This window comes from Periophthalmus magnuspinnatus, chromosome 23, assembly GCF_009829125.3.
Source record: "Periophthalmus magnuspinnatus isolate fPerMag1 chromosome 23, fPerMag1.2.pri, whole genome shotgun sequence".
NCBI classification, from domain to species: Eukaryota; Metazoa; Chordata; class Actinopteri; order Gobiiformes; family Gobiidae; genus Periophthalmus; species Periophthalmus magnuspinnatus.
Window position 1 is genome coordinate 20,864,698 of NC_047148.1, and position 21,393 is coordinate 20,886,090.

General features: G+C 42.4%; 2 protein-coding genes across 4 annotated transcripts in view; one reads left to right on the forward strand and one right to left on the reverse strand.

Moving 5' to 3' along the window:
- Nucleotides 1–21,393, forward strand: part of dym (dymeclin) — an 87,672-nt gene that overhangs the window by 58,982 nt on the left and 7,297 nt on the right. The gene's annotated exons all lie outside the window — the stretch shown is intronic.
- The window catches only part of ctif (CBP80/20-dependent translation initiation factor), a 34,656-nt gene continuing 32,094 nt past the window's right edge, over nucleotides 18,832–21,393 (reverse strand). For all 3 annotated transcript variants that reach the window (XM_033989560.2, XM_033989559.2, XM_033989558.2), the window contains one exon: nucleotides 18,832–21,184. In XM_033989560.2, coding sequence (XP_033845451.1) covers nucleotides 20,963–21,184 — 222 coding nt within the window. In that variant the 3' untranslated portion in view covers nucleotides 18,832–20,962. The remainder of the gene's footprint in view (nucleotides 21,185–21,393) is intronic.

The following is a 21,393-nucleotide window of genomic DNA, read 5'->3' on the forward strand; positions in this document are numbered from 1 at the left end:
AACTCTCTTTACGGTTACAGAATGAGCCTATCCAAAGCCTACATTTCCCATGATCCCACACTGCAGTTTCCCATAAATATACAAAAGCTCATGTTTTGAGTGATCATTCATTGTCCTGTATTTGAGGCTGAATACTGTGAAAAATCTTGTTTTCACCTGCCCCTTATCTCCACCCACTCTGTTGTAGATCAGTTTTACAGTTTACAATGAAAAAATGCAAAAAAAAAAAGAAAAAAAAAAGGTCTACATATATATTATAATTAATGCTTTTCATCTGATGTTGATGCTAACTGAAAGCACTGCTCTGTTAGAGGCTCTTTTACTCAAGTTAGACTTAACCAGCAGACTTAGGTGGAAATACAACAGGTGAGATGATTTCTGTGCTCAAGCTAAACTAATCAATGTTTTTTCAGATAGTCACTTTCACATTTTTGTTGAAAATTACCTAAACAGGACCATGAACGCTCGTATTGATCACAGGCTCCTGGAAATGGGTTGTATAAATCTTTTTAGTTTTCAGATGATATTAAACATTTTTTATCTGTGTTTGCTAATGTGTGTATTGTGTCACCATGGTAACTGCTGAACATTCTGCCAATACAAATACATGAACCCCCAGTGCGATGTCACTGCAAAGGATCAAGACTAAATACCAGAAAAAAAACACGACATATCATTTGATTGAGATAGTGAAACAGTTGATCATTGCTCTGCTCAACAATCAGCTTCCTTTGATTGGACAAAAATGTGGGCTCAGGTTTGTCAGTGTAGTAAAAGAAAGAGAGTGGATGTGAGTAAAAAGAGTTATTGCAGAGGAGGAGGGAGAGCTGAGTGAATGTGTCAACAGAGAGTGCAGTGGAGACAAGAGTGTTTGTGTGTGGACAGGGCTCTGGCTGTGGCCGGCCGACAGGAGCCCGGCGCAGCTGGCTGCTTGCATCTAAAGTAGCCCCTGTTGTACACTCATGGCACCCAGATTCAATTACACAGAGCCAGGGCTTTGCCTGAATATTAATCTGGGGCCCAAACTGCATTAGTCTGGCGATGGGGGACACAGGCCCATCTGGCTGCATGCGAGTGTGACTGCTCCGTTGCGCGTGTGTTCAGGAGGGGGGCGCCTATTGAGGGACACTGGGAGCTGTCAGCCGCTCTGAGGAAGACAGATCATTCTGGAGGCAGACATTGGCTGGACCAGACAAAGAGGAGGGGGAGGAAGGGATGGAGCTGATTCAGACAATTAACATCCTGAATGCACAATCATTTTGGAAATGCTATGTCTGACTGAGGCAGACTGGGTCCACTCTTTGTTGTCAACTACATAACAAAAATAATCTTTACAAGTTCCAACAGTTATTGCAGTCTAATTTTGGGGGTTACCTTTGATTTAAATTGGGCAATAAAATAAAACAAAGACACAAAATGGGAATTTCTCCTTGTAAACAGAATCCATGAAGAAACAATCTGATAATATGTAACGTAAATGAAACCTTAGCTGTAGCCGGGGAGTATCACCTGGAGTTTTTTCTTTGTTTCCACATATAGTTTTCCATGATCCCAGGCCTCTGTATTTGTTGTTAAAGTGACATTGCCGGGCTCCCCCCTACGCACCAGGCAGCTGTACTTGCATTATGTGAACACTACCCCCACAGAAGTCAAGTATATGACCCCCTCCCTATGACCCTGTCCCTGTCACATATTGTCCAGAGTCCTTAGGGAACACGACAGCGTTTCAGGGGCACCGCGGCAACCTCTCCTTGACCTCTTTGTGTGTGCGTGACCCCCCAGTGACGTGGAAGGTTAGCTCGTATACCGGTGCTGCGGTCAAAGGCACTGATGGCGAAGTGAGGGGGGGAGGATGTCAGAAAAATGGTTCGAAAAAGCAAGAGACAAGACAAAGAATGCGCGGGCCTTCGTAGAAAAGTGAGCGCATTGATGTGAGTTAGCAGATCCTTCAGTATGTCTCTCACGTTGCTCTTCACACCTCAGACCATAATTTTTCGCATTCTTGTCGACAGGAAGGCCGCGGGACACTGAAGGCTGATAACTTACACCGAAGATTTCCTCTTCTCTTCGATTGCTGTGAATGTGTCAGACGATTTTCCTGTAGACAAGTTGATTCCAACCACCATTTTGCTTCTTGTGAATAGACTAATACCAGCAGGAAGCTATCATTTCTGTCAGAGCTGGTTTTAGCTGATTGATGCCATTGATTTTTAGGTTTTCTAAGGATAAAAAAGTACGGTTTACTGTTGTTTGCATTGTTTTTGTATTGTTTGGAGAGTTGTGGTTCAGTGTGATGCAGAATAGATCCTTGAATCCTTGACATATCTGTGTGAATCATAGCTACTTACACTTAAAGGTGCACTATGTAACTTTTCTGGTGACGGGTCCACCTTCTCGTCTCCAATAACAGTTATTCCTTTGCCTGGAACGTTCCACTGTTCGATCAAATGTTTGTAGCTATCGTGCATTTACTGCTTACAAAATACCTGGTAAAACATATTTCTCTTCACAGATCTGGCGGAAAACTTGTCATGGTGAGGTACTTTGCTCTTTTTTACAGAGATAGATAAGTTAAATGTCATACTATGGAATATTCCAGGTGTGCCTTTGACCAGAAATGTTACATAGTGCAGGTTTACCGAGTCTAAAAGGGGTTTGCACAGTCAAATCCCCACTGCACGTAAAGTCGTGGCGTTATCTGCGACGTAACGTGAACTCATGTGACTGTTTATGTTCAAATGGGCGAAATGTGAAGCTGAAGCAGATGCTGTTTGGTGTGAAAGGCTTTGATTTCAGCTCACCTCTGAGTCAACTTTACTTTGACGAGTTTTGCTCTGTGCACACACCGCAGTGCGCTCCCATTTTAAGACGTGTGTGTTGACATGAGGGCATCGGCCAAGTCTGTGGCCCTGGAATAACAGCGGTCCAAACAGCCTTAACACCTGTATGTTAATCTTGACACGTTACTGCTTCCCTTGGCTCTGAGGCTTGTGTTAAGACAAACTGCCCTTTAATTACTACAGCCACAGTCTTTCCTCAAGCACAAGCGGAGCAAAGGTGGATTAAGGGAAAAGGTTTCTATCAAATAACACTTTTGCTTTTGGCTGGAGTTGGTCGGCTGGTTTTTGGTGTGAATCAAGAACACCTCCAGCTATCTATTTGTTATTGGATCATGTTGCATCACTGGGCCAAATACTAATTTCAGCCCTAAGAGCCCATAACTCCTCCTTTATAGAACAGGGCTAATCTAGCTCAGGGCAGTATAAATAGTGGATGGCAGAACATCTCAATCTCATAAAAATTACCCAGATGACTACCTCCGAAACTTTTTCCACCGAGTAATTTGTTGTAGATATTTCATTTTATTGGGTCCAGTTGCCGTTAGACTCTTCAGTTCAATTCAATCTTGAGCAGGGTGAATAGGCCCATCAGACAAATAAGGAGCCCCGCAAGAGAATCCCAAGAAACTCTCCGGCAATTCCAAGAAACGATCACATTATCCCGAGAAATGATCACGCGATCCAGTAAAAAGGATTGTATTGTAACTGGGATTGTATTGTAACTGCGCCTCTGCCACATTCCAGGCGGTAGAGGCGGTGAGTCTCACAATTCAGTTAATTCAATGCCGCTTTCCTTGTTTTATCCGCAGACTGTCTTTCTGTCCCGTACTGGTGCTAGTTCTGAGTGCGTGGCCACCTCTCCCCGTGTGTGATGAGACCACAGACGAGATGCGTAAAAGTCATTCATCTTTAAGTGCATGCGCAAGTAGAAGCAAAGGAGTGCCCCAAGGCTCAATTTTGGGCCCACTACATTTTACTATATTTATTACTTCGATTAGTTGTAATTTCCGAGAAAGCCTCATACATTTCTATGCAAATGATGCTGTTTTGTATGCGAGTGCTCCCTCTGCTGATCAGGTGGTTTTAAAAGTGCAGCAAGATTTTAATGATATCCAAAATCCCCTCAAAAACCTTAAATTACCATTAAATGCAAATAAAAGGAAGTATATGATGAATCTTTAAGCACTAAATGGTACATTGATTGAAAGAGTCACCACCTAAATATCGTGGGTTTTTCAGAATTATGTACCAAAATTATGTACCTTGTATTGCATTGAATTACAGAAAAAAAAAGTGTTCAAGCAACCTCTTTTTCTGTACTAGATTATAAAGATATATTCTACATGCAGACTTCAGCCTCTGCTCTGAAACCTTTAGATTTACTCTTTCACTCAGCCCTTCGTTTCATAACAGGTGATAAATTTAAAACCCATCACCGTTCACTCTATGAAAAACTAGGTTGGCCATCAGTGTCTGTCACAAGAGAACAACACTGTATGAACAACACTGTATGAACAACACTGTATGAATATCGCGCTTGTTGAACATTGATACTTTTGAAACAAGATCTCATGATTAGGTAAGTCTAAAAACTGGCCCCCAGAATGAGAACGGAAACAAAAAGCTTTGGGTTATTTTGCTTCCCAAAAATGGAACACACACTACCTGGCCAAAAAAAAAAAAAAAAAGGTCGTTCCACCTTTAGCTTTGATTACGATTTCGCCTCTGCAGTGTCACAAGGTTTATTTCCATCCAGTGTTTGACCGCTGCACAAAGCTTCTCCAGCTCATCCCAAAGATTCTCAATGGGGTTAAGGTCTGGACTCTGTGGTGGACAATCCATGTGTGAAAATGACGTCTCATGCTCCTGAACCACTCTGTCACAATTTGAGCCCGATGAATCCTGGCATTTTCATCTTGGAATATGCCCAAAAATCCATTGATGGAATAACCTGGTCATTCAGTATATCCAGGTGTCAGCTGACCACATTCTGCTGAACCTCGACCGGACCAACTGCAGCAACTCCAAACTATTTGCTTAGTCAAATTCAGGTGGTGACATTTTTTTTGCCAGGCAGCGTATTTCAAGGACATTTAAAACTGGACACTTGAGTGCCACAAATGCAATTTAATAAACACAAACATTTGTACTCCCGCCTGCACCTGTGTCTAATGTTTAAATGTACTTTTGTTTTGTTTGTATTTTTCTGCATTAAAGAGTGCGCCCATGAAAAGGACAGTCTGAGTGCTCTCATTGGGCTCTCCCAGTAAATAAATAAATAGCTTATTTTAGCCTATTTAATCTGTTATTCCTGCATTCATGCATTCAACAGGAGAAATTACAAAGGCAAAGGACTCACACTGATACATGGCCAAAACAACAAAGAGGTTTCCGCCAGTAGCCTACTAAATGAAAATGAGTTTCTGAATGAAGCTGCCTATTACCAATTCCAAGGGGCAGTGCGGTTTTATCATTTATAATTAACCACAGGACTGACCAAATGAAACAGACAACAACAAGACAAAGTTTAAATAAATGAACAGAGAGAGGATGTCTGTGTGTAAACCATGAGAGTAATGGCACACAGCTGGTATCTGCACACGAGCACTTAGAACGCTAACATTACACATCTGTGTCTAAAACAACACAATAACTTTACTTATAAATCCACAGATGCTTTACGATGCTGGGAACAATATACACATATAATGCATTGGTTGCTTTCTCATAAAGATACAAAACCTTCTGTTTCTCATAACCCTGAGGTGTAGCAGTTGGTCATTTTGGTCAAGGCCATAGCTCTTCTGTGCAGTCTCCTTTCATACAGCAGTGCAGGACTCTCACTAAAGGAGGACATAAAAGCCCCGGTGTAAACTCATTCGTTAGATTCAGAATGAGTCAGATGCTGCGTTTAAGCCAACTGTATTGCCGTGACCATCGATAAAGACCTACACAATGAAGCCTCTGCGCTCGTTCTTCATGCAACAGAACAGAAACCAACGCCACAACAAACCCACGTTTACGCCACACATATGAACACTCACCTTCTGCCACATTTCACCACTTTCTCCTCTCTAAAGAAAAGCAAAATAAGTCACGATTTCCCATCAAATGTTCAAAAGTTCACTCTGATACGAAGCAGTCCAGGCTCCCTGCATCAAGCACTTCAACAATGACATGAGTATTCTGCTGTACAAATCTAAACTATCCCATGGTTCAACACAGACGCAAAAGCCTGGACAGAGCAGGTAGCCAGCCTAATGGCAAAAGAGTGATGTTTACTTTATTCATTAGGCCACCTGCAGCAGCGGCACAGATAACTTCCTTTGTGCTCCTCAATTTTCTCTGCCACACCTCAACCTCCTCTCCACTCTGCAAAAGCCATGGTCCTGTGTGCGGTCCAATAGTGTCCTGTGTGCGGTCCAATAGTGTCCTGTGTGCGGTCCAATAGTGTCCTGTGTGCGGTCCAATAGTGTCCTGTGTGCGGTCCAGTAGTGTCCTGTGTGCGGTCCAATAGTGTCCTGTGTGCGGTCCAATAGTGTCCTGTGTGCGGTCCAGTAGTGTCCTGTGTGCGGTCCAGTAGTGTCCTGTGTAAGGTCCAGTCCACATGTGTTTACCTCTGTATGTGTGCACAGAAGGCCCAAACGCAGAAGAATATATGAGTTTATAAAATGATGAGCCTTTAGTTGACTTTGATGAGGCCACAGGCTCTAGAGCTGCCCTTGTGTGCGTTATGTGCTCTTGTGGTTGACCATCAGCTGTTCCAAGGCTTTGATTGACATAACATAGCCTATATTTGCGCAGATGCTTTGTTGTGTTTCTTCTGTAATTAAACAGAGAATATAGCATACGGTAGTGTTAGGCAGGTACATAACACATCGCACACCGGGTCACTGATATTCATCTGACTGCCCTAAGCAGCCTCTGATTTCCCCCTCTCCGCTGTAACACACACATGAGGCCTTCACTTTCTACTCATTTATATAAAATAAAATATATATTTTAAACAGTGAACAACTTGCACACCATGGCATCGATGCTGCATCGGCACGACAGTGGGAAGCTTTACACGTCTTATTTCATATGAGACCATCCAAAAAGGCTCTTCTGCTCATCATGGATGTCCTTCTTTTCTGCTTATAACCAGGCCCCTGATCTAAACCATGGCTCCTTCAGTGACGCTCCAGCACGCGCCCTGTGGAGAGTGTAGTTCAAAATACAAAGTCGGCGCTACTGTAAGCTGTGTTCTCTCTTTTACATAATAAAATTTAGATTTTTAGACCAGGATATCCTCGAGATGCATATTTTAAAATTCATGCTGCCATGGTCATGCAGAGCAAGGCCCTGTCAGCTGTGGACTGCTACTTCAGTCGTCCTACTTAGGAAAGTAAACTTCGCTGTTTTGTCATGAGGCTGGCTACTCGCTCTCTTTAGGCTGTTGCGTCCGTGTATGTGTTGAACCATGTTTGCATTTGTACAGCAGAATGAACGTGTCATCTTTCTAGCGATTTGTGCGCGGAGCCTGGTCTGTTCTGGACAGACACAGAACTGTGAGTGAACGTTTGGACACTCGATGGGACGTCAGGACTTAAAGGGACTATTGCTTACCTGAGCAGCCACTGCCTTCTACATTCTGATCGAAGGGTCCAGAAGGATCTGGAACTGGACAATAAAGGGTGAAAGTCCTCTGTCCTAACTTGAGACGGTCCAACCACTGTTGCTAAGCACAGTGGTTGGACCATTTGAGGCATGTTTCTCAAATGCAGAAGACGTTTCTTCTCAAAAATTCTCATAATAAATGATAAAACCGGTGCTGCCCCTGAGGATTGGTAAGAGGCAGCATCATAACTTAAGAAAATAATTTTGATTTAGTAGACTACTGGTGGAAATCTCTTTGCTTTTTATGCCATGTATGCAGCGTGAGTCCTTTGTCTTCGTCATTTCTGCTCTTGAACGCACGATGCAGGAATAACAGGCTAAAATAAGCAATGAATGAATACCAGTGACTAGGATGAAAATGGAACAATTGCGTCATCACTGATGTCTTTTAATCAAGAGAAGGAAATATCTGTTTATACAAATATCTGGGTTCATGAACTTAGTGAATCCATAGAAGCCTCTGAAGGGGGGAGCACTGAATGTGCATCATCCTCAGGGTCCAGAGGAAGCAGATCACACTTAAAGATGAATGGCTTTTACACACTCTTTAACCTGGCACGTCTACTGAGCTCTCATCAAGGCCCTTTGAGCATGTGTGAGGAGATCACATAAATAAAGCACGTGGTGGAGAGCGGGGAGCTTTACGCACAGTGTCTTGTGCCTCTTCGTTGGTATAAGAGGCACATGGAGCCACTTCTCCTTGTGTGCACCCTTTTAAACACTCTTTAACCTGGCCTCTCCACAGCAGTCTCATCACACACAGGGAGGTCAGGTGCAGAGCTTTACACACAGCACGCTCCTCCTCTGGACAAACAACTGACCAACCCACCACTGGGACACAAAGACTGCGGATAGAGCAAGAAAAGCAGACATTGAATCAATTGAATTGTTCACCCAGAGGCCCAACACCTCTACTGGAACACGGCAGAGGTGTGGCTACGATGCTCTCTCCTTCCCTGTACCTCTTCATTCATTCAATGTAAGAAGCTTCAGAGGATCATGAGGTACTCTTTATGGGGTCACGTGATCATTTTTGTTGTGGGGCTCCGTAGCCAAAGAACGCACATGACCCTGGCAAGACGATACAAGACTAAGGAAAATAATGTCTCCGATGCAAAAATAACAAACTTATATTAATAATGTAATTTTAAACTGCAATTAGAGCAAACATGAACAATCTCACAGTCGTCTTGCGTCATCTTGTTTTGAATGAGAAATCTTGGACAATGACGTCATCTGCTTCTCCTTTTCCCATGGTTTACAACTTTATCTACCGACTGATCAAGATGACATTTACCCCTAAACTAGAAACCTGCCATATCTGTCCACCAAATCTGTGCTACATGAATAATAAATGTGAGCGGCCTCCAGTGGTGTGAAACAGGGAATGTTCTGCACAGACACTACGGTCATGTTTCAGAGCCACCAGTCAATAACCTGATCAATTTGTCTTGGTGCGACATGAATCACGATGATCACTACTAATAATGTCCCACCATAACCAGAACGACCCCATTCCTCCAATAATACAGCAAAGAAATCGATCAAGACACTCAAATGTCTAAAAGTTTGTCAATAGAGTTGATTTTAGGCACGAAACGCCTCCCATTTGTGATTAATATGATGTTTTATGTTCTAATAGATTCCTACAAAGCCGATTTTCAGATCAGCGGATGTCTTTTTCACTAAATAACAGCTGTTAGCAGAGTGCACAGTTTTACCTTGACTCCCGCTCTGTGTCCCGGCCCGTGTCACCAGTGCGTCACATGATGCAGACCTCCCTGTACCTCTGCTCCTCTCAGACACTTCTCAGTCCTTTGTGGTCAACTACTGCAAGACTACTCTGACTCTTCGAAGGCATCTGGAAAGTGCCGGGCTTCTCTTTGTTTTGAATCAATAGAAAAATCGTTAGACCATCATATCAAACTTTAAAGACTTCATGTTTATGTTATCACACAATATTGTGAACTTCCTTCTCATGAAAGTCATTTCAGCTAAACCCTGAACTGTTAACAGCCCTGTTCCTGTTATGGCCACAAGAAGTACAAGTACATAAGAAGTTAAGAATGGCTTGAGCTACACACATGTCAAAGTACAGCAAGGAGGAGGTGGAGTGTTTTGACCTGCCATAAAATAATAATGAGTGTTTGTGAGAAAAAGTTAGAGTGGGAAAGGCTGGTCACCATGAAATATGTTGTTGCCAAGACAACAGGCTTCAAACCTCCACTTCTCCTGAGAAGACAGGTCCATGCCAGACCTGGCCCACTTTCTCTGTGTGTTTTAATACTTTATTTTGCAGTAGTTGTGCTCCAGCTCTGAGGAAGCAGAAGTTCCCAGTCTGCAGGTTGAACCACAGAGACTATCCCCGATTCTCACCTTATCCAGCCAACTTCTGCTCATCGTCAATGCACTTTCTTTTCTTCATCTTTCACTACTTGCTCACAACTCACTGCCTCGACTTGGATACTGTAAAAAGGTGTCGATACAGTACAGAAAAAAGTTGGGGTATTATTGGGACTGACGCAGAAAGTTTTGATGATTGTTTGGTCCTAAGGAACACAATTTGACTTGGTATGAAACATAACCTTAAATAAATGAATAAAAGTAGCTTAAAAAATAAAAATAAAAATTTGTATATTGTAGTTATTTTTGTCATTTTATATAATTATAAACCAATTTACCGAAAAGCTAAAGTTTTAAATCCATGTGCTGAAAATCCATTATTGTGAAAGTACTGATGCTCAATAAAAACTGAAATGTACCCAGCCCTATTCATGCCACACTGCTCCTGCCTCTCTGCTCCTGCCTCTCTGCTCCTGACACACTGCTCCTGCCTCTCTGCTCCTGCCTCTCTGTTCCTGACACACTGCTCCTGCCACACTGCTCCTGCCTCTCTGCTCCTGACACACTGCTCCTGACACACTCCTCCTGCCTCTCTGCTTTTGCCTCTCTGCTCCTGCCACACTCCTCCTCGCCTCATGCCACACTGCTCCTGCCACTCAGCTCCTGCCACACTCCTCCTCTCCTCCTGCCAGACTGCTCCTGCCTCTCTGCTCCTGCCACACTGCTCCTGCCACTCAGCTCCTGCCACACTGCACCAGCCATTTCTTCTCTCTCCACTCTTCATCCCTTCATTGTCCCTTCATCTCATCTCACCTATTTTAACTTTACCCTTTAAAGTTCTAACTTGGTCCTATATGGGTCAAGACTAGAAGTTGAGATAAATTGTGTCAAACTTTCTTATATATATATATTAAAAAAAAGATTCTAAAGGGATTCTATAGACATCACCATCGCACCATCGCACGTATCATTCTCAGATGATCTATCGCACCGTCCCAAAGTTGACGTAGCTTCCAGCGTCAAGACCTGCAACAGTTACTGACGAATAATATCACTATTGTTGAAGCGTCCCAGCTTGGCGTGAGCCGCGGTGCCTCTCAAAGGGCCCGTGCGAGGCTCTCGGTGTAAAGATGAATGGTCCTTTGTCTTCTGGCCTGATGTCTGAAGTGCTGCTGGTCCACGGGCGCATCCCTGGATCCCCGGCTTCAGGCCAGGGGTCACGCTGCTGCACATTACATTTAGTGGAGCCTTTATCACAGCTCATAAGGGAATGGGGGAGGGATAATGAACGACTTTAAAGAGGTGAAAGATGCGCCATCCTACACATGGTAATTATCATATATATTGTATTGGCAGTTCACTCGTGGCTCAATGTCAAAAAAGATATGCGTTTAATGAAAGGTGGGCTTCCTGGTCCGCGCAGTGCATCAAGGCTGATCTCATTAAGCGTGTTATTATTGTCGTAAAGGGATAGTAATATGTGCAGTTACCTTTGGGGGCCATAAAGATGTTGTAATGGAATTTCAACGCTTCATTACAAGACGTGTTAATGTAGCTTTTCAAGAAGGACCTCTTTGGCCTCACGTAGAGACGACAGTAGGACTGAAACAATGTATTAGTTCATTTCAAAGGTGCGATATTTGACTTAACGCTCCACAGTATAACATTACATTATTTCTAACATTTATTTAAATATAGATATAGGTATTGCTCAAAAACGTCATAGAGATAGAGATATTTAATGCTAACATTCCAGACAAAAGGAACATCTCTAACATCATCAGAAAGGTTACACAGTGCTCTTTTAAGACTTTGGTGGAAAAACACTGTCTGACTGTGTGTCTGGACCTAACGGAAAGTATAATAATCTTTCTTTTTCATGCGCGGCCTGCTTAAAATACAATACAAGCAGAAAAATAAACCACACAAACAAGTAAATAAGTACAAAATAGAACATATAAAACATTAAAAACAGGTTAAAGTGTGTGTATAAAAGTTTGTTACCAGATTATTTAATTAATTGTGTCACCAAAGTGTCCAGTTTTGCTTTTTCCTTGAAGCGTGTTTTATTTTTGTGAAGCGAAACATCTAAAAGACTCTTTCCCTCAATCTATATGTTTGCTAATAATAAGTCAGTCATCGCAAAATTTTTTATTATATTGTGCTTTTTCATTAGGATTAAAAAATAAATAAATAAAAAATAATAATAATAATAATAATAAATGAATAATAATAATAATAATAAATGAATAATAACAATAATAATAAATGAATAATAATAATAATAATAATAATAATAATAATAATAATAATAATAATAATAATAATGATAATAATAATAATAATAATAATAATAATAATAATAATAATAATAATAATAATAATAATAATAATAATAATAATGATAATAATAATAATAATAATAATAATAATAATAAAACATCTGAAATATTTTTCCTCCTAAGGCACAAATATGTTCTGTCTGAGCTGCAGCACAATGTGGCATTCACTGTCCCAAAGCCAAATAGCCCGAGAGCTGCCGCCAAACACACTCACCACTTTGGGTTCGTCGCAACATGACTAATGGGGAAAGCCAGCGCCTGCCCAGACAGAGAGGGTCTTTGGAAGGGGACCCTCCACAGATGACAGGTGAACACCGGGGTCCTGGGACTGTGTGGGCTGCTGTGGGAGGACATCACACGCACAAACACACGGAGCTGCTCACACTGTGACGCCATCGCATTTGTACAGAAGTCAGACATGTTATATTAGTATTTAGATGTAGATCTTAAAGGAATATAAAGATGTCCTGTGACTTCCTGTTCAAAATGGCGGATCTGATCGGCTCCACCTCATCATTTTTATTGTTGAAAAAATACAATATGACATTTTTGAACCCTCCATATTTGACCCAGAGTTTGAAATTTTGGAATAATCTCAGTTAAATACAGAGCTCTGAGTGGAGACAGGGATATGCAAAAGATTTCCTGAAAACGTAAACCTCAAATGCTGCACAAATCAATAAGAATAACAAAAAGAATAAACTATACAAAGGAACAACAATCTCATCTAAGTAAGCATGAAGAAATAATACTATAATTTAGTAATACTTGGCTTGGTAGAGCTTGTTTGTGACGTTGGCCGCTCTGATCATATTAGGAAAAGCTCTGAGCTGCTGCGAAAGCCACTGCCACCGTGTTCTGTTTAATTAAGTGTGTGTGAAACTAAAAAGGCTGAGGCAAAATCTATCCTCTTTAATTGCAGTTAATCACAAAGACATGGCTTAATAATGTGGCTCTGTGCTTTGTTTAACACACGGAAAAGCAGATGTTTCTACTATTTACATTCTTCTAACACACAACAACAGATTTAAAACATGACGTCATCACATGAAGAGACAGTTTATTTTTTATCCTGTAGATATAGACACATACGTTATTTAAAAAGACACATACGTTATTTTTTTCTCACTGTCCGACATGAAATCTAACCAAACTTTTCCTGTTTTAGGTTAATTACTTTTATTAAAATTATGTCTATTTGCTGAATGCCAGAATAATGAGAGAAGGATTTTTTTTTTTTAACTATTTTTCATGACTTTCTTGAAGGTCAGAAGTTCAAATACAGTAAGATAAATATGTCTTTAGACAGTTTGAGGAAACACAGACGATTATGTCACATCTTTGGAAGCTTCTGATTGATTTTTTAACAACATTTGAGTTAATTAGAGACACACCTGTGGATGTGTTTGAAGCACACCTGAAACACACTGCTTCTTTGTGTAACATCATGGGAAAGTCAAAAGAAATCAGTCGAGATATCAAGAAGAAAACTGTGGACTGTCTGGTTCATCCTCGGGTGCATCATGTGGAAATACTGAAGGAACATCTCAACACGTCAGCCTGGAAGTTAAAGCTTGGGCACAAATGGGTCTTCTCAACGTACAATGACCTGAATCACACTGCCAAACTGGTGACAAAGTGGCTTAAGGATAACAAAGTCAATGTTTTGGAGTAGGTGCGAGCAAGGTGGCCACAAACTTGGCTCAGTTACCTCAGTTCTGTCTGGAGGAATGGGACAAAATTCCTGCCAACTATTGTGAAAAGTTTGTGGAAGGAAATGTCACACAGTTTAAAGACAATGGGACCAAATAGTATGAAATGTATGTAAATATCTGACTTTGAAGATATAAAAAAAAATCCTTCTCTCATTTTTCTGGCACTTAGCAAATAGAAATAATTTTAATAATCCTCCTGAACTTAAAACAGGAAAAGTTTAGTCTGATTTCATGAGAGACAGTGAGAAAAAAAAGCGCATGTGTCTTTTGATATAGTGTATGTAACTTCTGGTATAAACTGTATGTACACACACATTTGGATGCTGGGACTTCAGACGACCAAAAGAGCTCTGAAGTTGGTGCCTGTTGGCCCATGACTCAGGCTCTTGTTGCTCATTAAATCTTCATAAAAGTGTGTGACACAGCATCGTTTTAGGGAGAGCTGCCCCGTGGAGCATGGCACTTGTAGGCGGATCACAGTTTGCAGCCAAAAATCCTCCTGACTCACCCTTCATCACCAGTGTTTACACAGAGCCAAAACAATTGTGCAGTTTACAGCCAGTGTCTGTCCACAAGAAAGGAGCGTGTGAGTGTTTCTGGTGTGTCACTGTCCCTGCGACATACAGTAGTTTATGTTTATTAAGTTTAAGTTTATGTTTAAAGTCTCGTTAAGAGATCAGAAAGACACAAACTAACAAACTTAAAGGTTTTGATTATGTCGCTTCACAGCACCATGTCCATGTCCAGTTTAAGGGCTGCAGTGAAGGACGAGGGACAGGGACACACTCTGGAGCTGTGTGTGTGTGTGTGTTTGTGGGGGTGTTTGTGTGTGTGTGTTGTATTGACAGACACGGAGGCTGATGCTGTGTGTCTTCAGGCACAGACTTGTACAGTGTGGCCAGTGCACGCTCTGCTTGTATTTGTATTTGTGTGTGTGTGCTGTGTGCGTTGTGTGTGTTGTGTGTGTTGTGTGTGTGTTGTGTTGATAGAAGCAGTGTGGCCAGTGCACGCTCTTCTTTTATGTGTATTAACACAGAGCAGAGGGGACAGGCCTCTCTCAGCGGCCTATAAAGAGAGGGACTGTTGCATGCTGGGAGCGGCTCAGTCGAGACCTCAGGTCATTATGGAGTTGTGTTTTTTAACCATATGAACCTTTTATTAACTTTGTGTTTGTCTCTGTCTTTTATTTTACACATTTGGAGCGTTTTCTGTCTCAGTATTTTGGGTTGCCTAGTAACATGCTTGTCTCGTCGGAGCAGGTTGCCACAAATCGCAGAACATGGAGACAAAGACATCAGGTGTGACTTCCCACTGCTCGTCCACGGACACTCGCTGGACCTCCGACGGCTGCATGAGGCCACTGCTCCTTCTGCTCCACTGAGTCTGGCATCGGCCCGTCACACAGACGGTAATTATGGAGCTGTGTGGATTTCTGCTTCAGTTATCGGTCACTGAGTGCAGCTCACCGCAAAGGATCTGCTCAGAGCGACTTATCAGCCACAAAGCAATGATAAAAAATATTTAAAAATATAATAATAATAATAATAATAATAATAATAATAATAATAATAATAATTTGATTAATAGTGTACTTTACATTTGAACACAAATCTCAAAGTGCTACAATAAAAACAGAACAAAGGCACACTTGCGGGTGGCTGGTCTGGTCAGCACAGGAAATGACCAGCTGAAGGACGGAGGAGCAATGATAACGATCTAACAGCTCTGCTGCTTGTGTGAGGAGCAGAGATGTGAGGAGCAGGTCTGTGAGGAGCAGAGCCACGAGGAGCAGGTCTGTGAGGAGCAGAGCTGTGAGGAGCAGAGCTGTGAGGAGCAGGTCTGTGAGGAGCAGGTCTGTGAGGAGCAGTGTTGTGAGGAGCAGTGTTGTGAGGAGCAGGTCTGTGAGGAGCAGAGCTGTGAGGAGCAGTGTTGTGAGGAGCAGTGTTGTGAGGAGCAGTGTTGTGAGGAGCAGTGTTGTGAGGAGCAGGTCTGTGAGGAGCAGAGCTGTGAGGAGCAGAGCTGTGAGGAGCAGTGTTGTGAGGAGCAGGTCTGTGTTGTGCGTTCGTCACATTGGTTTGTTGATTCTGGCTGGGTGTGTGTCACTTCTTGTACTAACACAAACTAAACTGAACTTGTAATTCCCCTAAACTCGTGTCGATTATCGTCCCAGAAACAACCACAACAAAACACGTCATTTAAAAATAAAGCTATTAACTGTTGAACTTTCTTAAGGTTAAATATTCACACACACAATCACTCCTCAGTCTTGTGTAAACTGTTCCTGTCATAGATTCCTGCCTGTGGCTATCAGAACACCCTCAAAACACTTGAATGAACGCTCTCCTCAGAACCAGACGCGCTGGTTTCTACTACAGTCCTTAAACATCAAAAGTCTGTAATGTGATGATTTAGTGACAACCGCCCATTGTCAGACTCTTACTGAAGTATGTGCATTCAGTCCTGTGCGCAGTACGTGCAGGTGTGAATGGGGATCGGTCTAGTCCCAACGACAGGAACTATTCAGAAGTGATTTACTGAGTCAGCAGTAAAAGCGCCACTGAAAGAGTTCATTCAGGAAGTGAACAGGTCATGACATCATTTCCTCCACTGCCACTTTAGGAAGCAGTCAATGCTGCTTTCGAGTTTCCCTTTTTGGTGAGATCATTTGTATTTTCTCTAAAAAATAAAGCTGTGCAGTGAGTCTAGCGGTCACTATGTAATAAACATGGAAGTTTTTTTGGAGATGATTTTGTAAACTCAGAACATTTGAGAAACACTCCAGTGAAGTCTGCATTTCTTCTTTTGGTTTAGGTTTGTTGCCATTGAGACGTGTGGCTCAGTGGAGACAACACAACACATTTAGATTTAACCTTTGAGTTTGGCCCAAATCTTTAAAACGGTCATCGCATATAACTAGAGAGGTATTTTACTTTTATGGGGTATTAACATGGACTGTATATATAAATGGACATAGCTAAACTACAAACAGGAAGTGATCATGGACGCACATCCGGCTCCATCGACTCTGGCTCCAGTTCATTTTCTATTGTCAAACTGTGTCCCCTCGTCATTCGTCTTAAAATATTCGTCTTAACCCGCTCTACATGATCCTGTTTATTTCACTATTTTGTTCGTGATTCGAGATATGAACGTTAATAACAAATCTAGCATTAGCGACAGGTTTGATTGACAGCGTTGCTAAGCTAAGGGAAGGAGCTTTACCTTCAAAAGCCTCGCTCAGGAGTGGCTCTTTGGTTGCTATGATACTCGCGGTCGCTTCTAACCTCGACGAGCTTCATTTAACTGGAGCCGGACGCTGTGGGCGACGTCACACTCACTCAGTCCACTTTTTTATACAATCCATGGATATTAATTGCTAATACATAACATATTTCGATCACCACTGTGTGCGAAAACAATGTATTAACATGTTTTATAAGTTTGTCTTTTGTTTTGATGCTCTGAGTCTCCCCGCACTTTGCTCTTTGCGTTAAATCACTCCCCCTTCAGAGCGTTATCGCGATCAGCGTGCATCCTGCATCCTGCTAATCAAATCAACTGCACATCGCATCAGGTTTGTCAAGTTGCCGTGTAGTTTTGTATCATTTTTGTGTATTTATGGAGAATTGCACAGAATATTACAGGTGGAAGGTTTGAATTGGGCCCAGGAGAGATCACTAGATTACTCAAACATACATAAAAAAAGCTCTTCAGGCATGGTTTTGACGAGGGAACATGGTGACGGCATAGTTTTCGGTTATTACAGACTCACACACGTTCTAGGACTGACTATATCTGTTCAAAAGAAAACTTATAACCCTGCGATACTCGAGCGACTGTGCAACTTTAATGTGTCTCCGCACTAGGAGTCTGACATCAGCGTGATTGGGTCAGATGTGATTTTGTACAATCCAGTCAAACACTTGCCGCGGCTGAGAGGGGGAGCTCAGGAGAACGCACGAAAATCACTTCGAAGGCCCCCACACGTATTGATTTTCCAACTCTATACTGTACATCATCTCTGGGTATGGTGTGTTTTTAAACCCACTTTTTTCTCTGCGCACAATATCTGGCCTTTCCATCCCTTTGGTCCAAAACTAAAATATTCTCACTGGTTTTGGGAGAACTATGATAAATAAAGACGTGAGTCAACAGCCAGAAAGAGTACCCCAAAGTAGGAGAAAACCTGCAGAAATCTCAACACTAGAGTCCTGTCTTTGTCATCCAGGCCAGACATGATCCTGTCGTCTTTGTCTGGTGCAAACAGTAGTCGGTGGTAGTTTGAGTCACCGAACAGACACTTCATTGATCAGCGAGTGTGTAACGGCCACGTCAGTCCTTTCCCCCTTCAAATAAACAGCATTACAAACCAAAACAAACACGAATATAATAATGCACTTGAATAGTCCTGCACCAAAGGCTCATAGACACTTTATAATTTCACGCGTAGCTCATCAATTCCCCATGCACGGTGGTAAACTGTAGCCACAGCTGCCCCCGGATACACCGACAGAAGCGTGGAGTCGTTTTGTGCCAACCGCCAACCTCCGCCAATGACTCATTCACATACCACATTCATACATAAGAAACTGAGCAGTAACGCTGGTCACGTGACTGTGAGTCGAACATGGCTGAAATATCTTAGGACATAACAACATGTACAGACAAAACAAAACTAGAGTAAATAAAGAACTGAATTTGTCAACGTAAACTTTTTATTATTAAGATGAATTGATATTATGTTGTGATGAGAATACATTTGCAAAACGCACGTTCCAGCACTTATACGATGTGGATGTGCTGTTAATGGCTGTGCACATTTTAGTAGAGACAGAGTGTGTGTTTGTAATACTGAATAATACAGCAGCTTTACTGGAGGCCCTCAGTCTCATCTGGTTTGGTTAATGAACACAGACAGAAAGCATGGCAGCATTTTTCTTTTCCTGTTAGTTTATTTTTTCAGTTGCTTAAAAAAAAAAACAACAGACAAGAGCTCACGATGACCCACTGTTGTACTATTCCAGCTTTCCGACCACAGGAGCCCCGTTTCCCCCATATTCATGAGAATATGTAAATAAAGGTGCATCTCATACAATCGTAGAATGACTGACCCAAGCAGGAGGGTCTAAGGGCACGTGGGGTGGAGAGACTCTGTACCACAGATGGGGGGGGGGGCATGTTCCATCTGCCCCATCTGGTGTATGAGCCAGCCACTCTTTGCATAATGCAAACTGACCAATAGGATTCTACTATGTTAATAGCATACTTGCTAGCAATGCAGATATTACAGATGTTTAATCCACAAGAAAGAGAAAGATATAATAGATTTATATAAAAAGCATTTATAACTTAAATAGAAACCTAATATAATATAGAAATAAAATAACGAGTCAAAGATGTTCTTGAACAGTTACAGATTAAGCCCTGCACATCCCGAACCATTCAAGAATCTTACTTCTCTACACTAGTGTTCTGGGTTATCCCCCTACCACACAGGTTCTCAATTCTTGATGCAAGACAGAGAATATAACAAAACAATAAAAAATAACCCCAACAAGAGTCAATGGGGAACTTGGTGAGCATGTGCGAATGCATCATGATAGATGTAACTACTCCCAAACATCTATCCAAGAATCCACAGTCCTGTTCCTATGTCAAACACAACCCCATGGTTTTATAACCCTACTTCACTTTAGTTTTTAAATACTGAGCAATGGATTACACTTCTAGCCCATTTACAAATGGCATGATTGTTTTAAATCATTAACATTACACACTTTAGGTTGGAGAACTGTCACATGAGACTAGCTAATGAGGTCATTAAACAATTTTCATTACACAGGTTAATTCAATTTTCTCAAAAACAAAATACACTCAATATTTAACACTTGCAAAATGTCCACTGCAAAATGGCTTGAGTAGGAAACAAACACATCTCCATGACTCTCATGTGCCATGCACTTTTTGGTGCAATACAGAATTTTTTTTTTTTTCACGAGTCATGAGCATGCCCTCTTCTAAGACAGGCCCGTGGGCCTAAATTAAAAAGCTACTTAAACCAGAGAGCTGTCAAGGCCACTAGTTCATTAAAATAACCTAAAGAGTTGTCACAACCACTCATCTGCAAGAGTAAACCGCTAATGACAAACCTGTGCAATTAAGACTAATGGTAAAATATCTTATACAAACAATTATGAAAAAAAACCAAAAAACAATTTGAAAGTAAATCAGCATTAATAAAAATAGTTGGTTTAAACATATCAATATGATTAAAAAGCTTCGACATGCATGGCATCACAGAGGAGAGGAAACATTCCCCTGCAGGACAAAAACAGACTTAACAGAGCCGTGTCTGCTTTAATGCTCCCCTAATGCAGCCCCCGCCCCCCGCTGCACTGAGCCAAAGGGAGTGTGTTCGGAGTGTGTCGTCTCACTGGGGCTCAGGCAGCCATCTGCTGCTGTACTGAAGCCAGCCCAGTCTGATCCTGGCCCAGCCCGGCCCACAGGCCCAGCAGGCGCGCTGCTGCAGCCCCACAAAGAGGACGTCCTGCTGGGAGTGTGCTTGGGGGAGGGCTGGGCAGACAAAGGCAGGCAGGAGCCCTTTGACCTGGGCCATGGCCCGGTGGGGCAGACAGCCCAGACAGACAGCATCGTGTCTGCGGCGGCCCCTCCTCAATTTGATCAGCCACGCGGACCCCAGAGGCTGGACGCTCACAGTGAACACAATGAGGGACAGGGCCTGACTCCCTCCACTCCATTCATCTTTGGGAAGGATTTCTCTATTCCCCATGGACAGAAACCCCCTCTCGTCTGGTCCCTCTTAACTCTGCAGCCACAACACTACCCCTCGCCAGACTGCCTCCCCAAAGGCTGAGAAGCGCGCCTCTACTGGCCGTCTGTCATTCAAAAACCTAACCCTGCCGCATTGCCTTTTCAGTTCTCTGGCCTTTTCTGTGGAAATAACAATTTAAATCTATGTTCAGTACAAAGTGAAAATAAAGTGAGAATAAAGCTCAAATGTTTTTGTTTGTATAGGATTGTCTCCTCTCCTGTTGGTAGGCACCTAAGCTGTAGTGGTGAGCTTTTGAATGGTCCGGTTGTAGTACTGGGTGGTCAGAGACTCCAGAGGGCTCCAGCGGTGAGCGTGTAGCTCAATGACCTCCATTAGGAGAGAGCGGGTGAGCGGGGACTCGGATGGACACAACATCTTGTCCCGCAGAGCTGCTAAAAGCTCTGTCATCATCTCCGGGAGCTGTTCCTCCAGAAGACGCCCAGTGCTCTGAAGCTGCAACACAAGAGCGGAGTTCAGACTTGACAGTTGTGTCCCTTATGACATGCAGCGCAAGACAGTCTGACACCTTGTTACCGCGGGCAACAGAGAGGGTGTGGGCGAGGAGGGTGCAAAGAGCGGAGAGCAGGAAGCAGAAGTAATAACTGTTTTGGGCAGAGCGTTTTCATTGGCCTTAACAGTGGGTAAAATGTTTAAAACTTGTG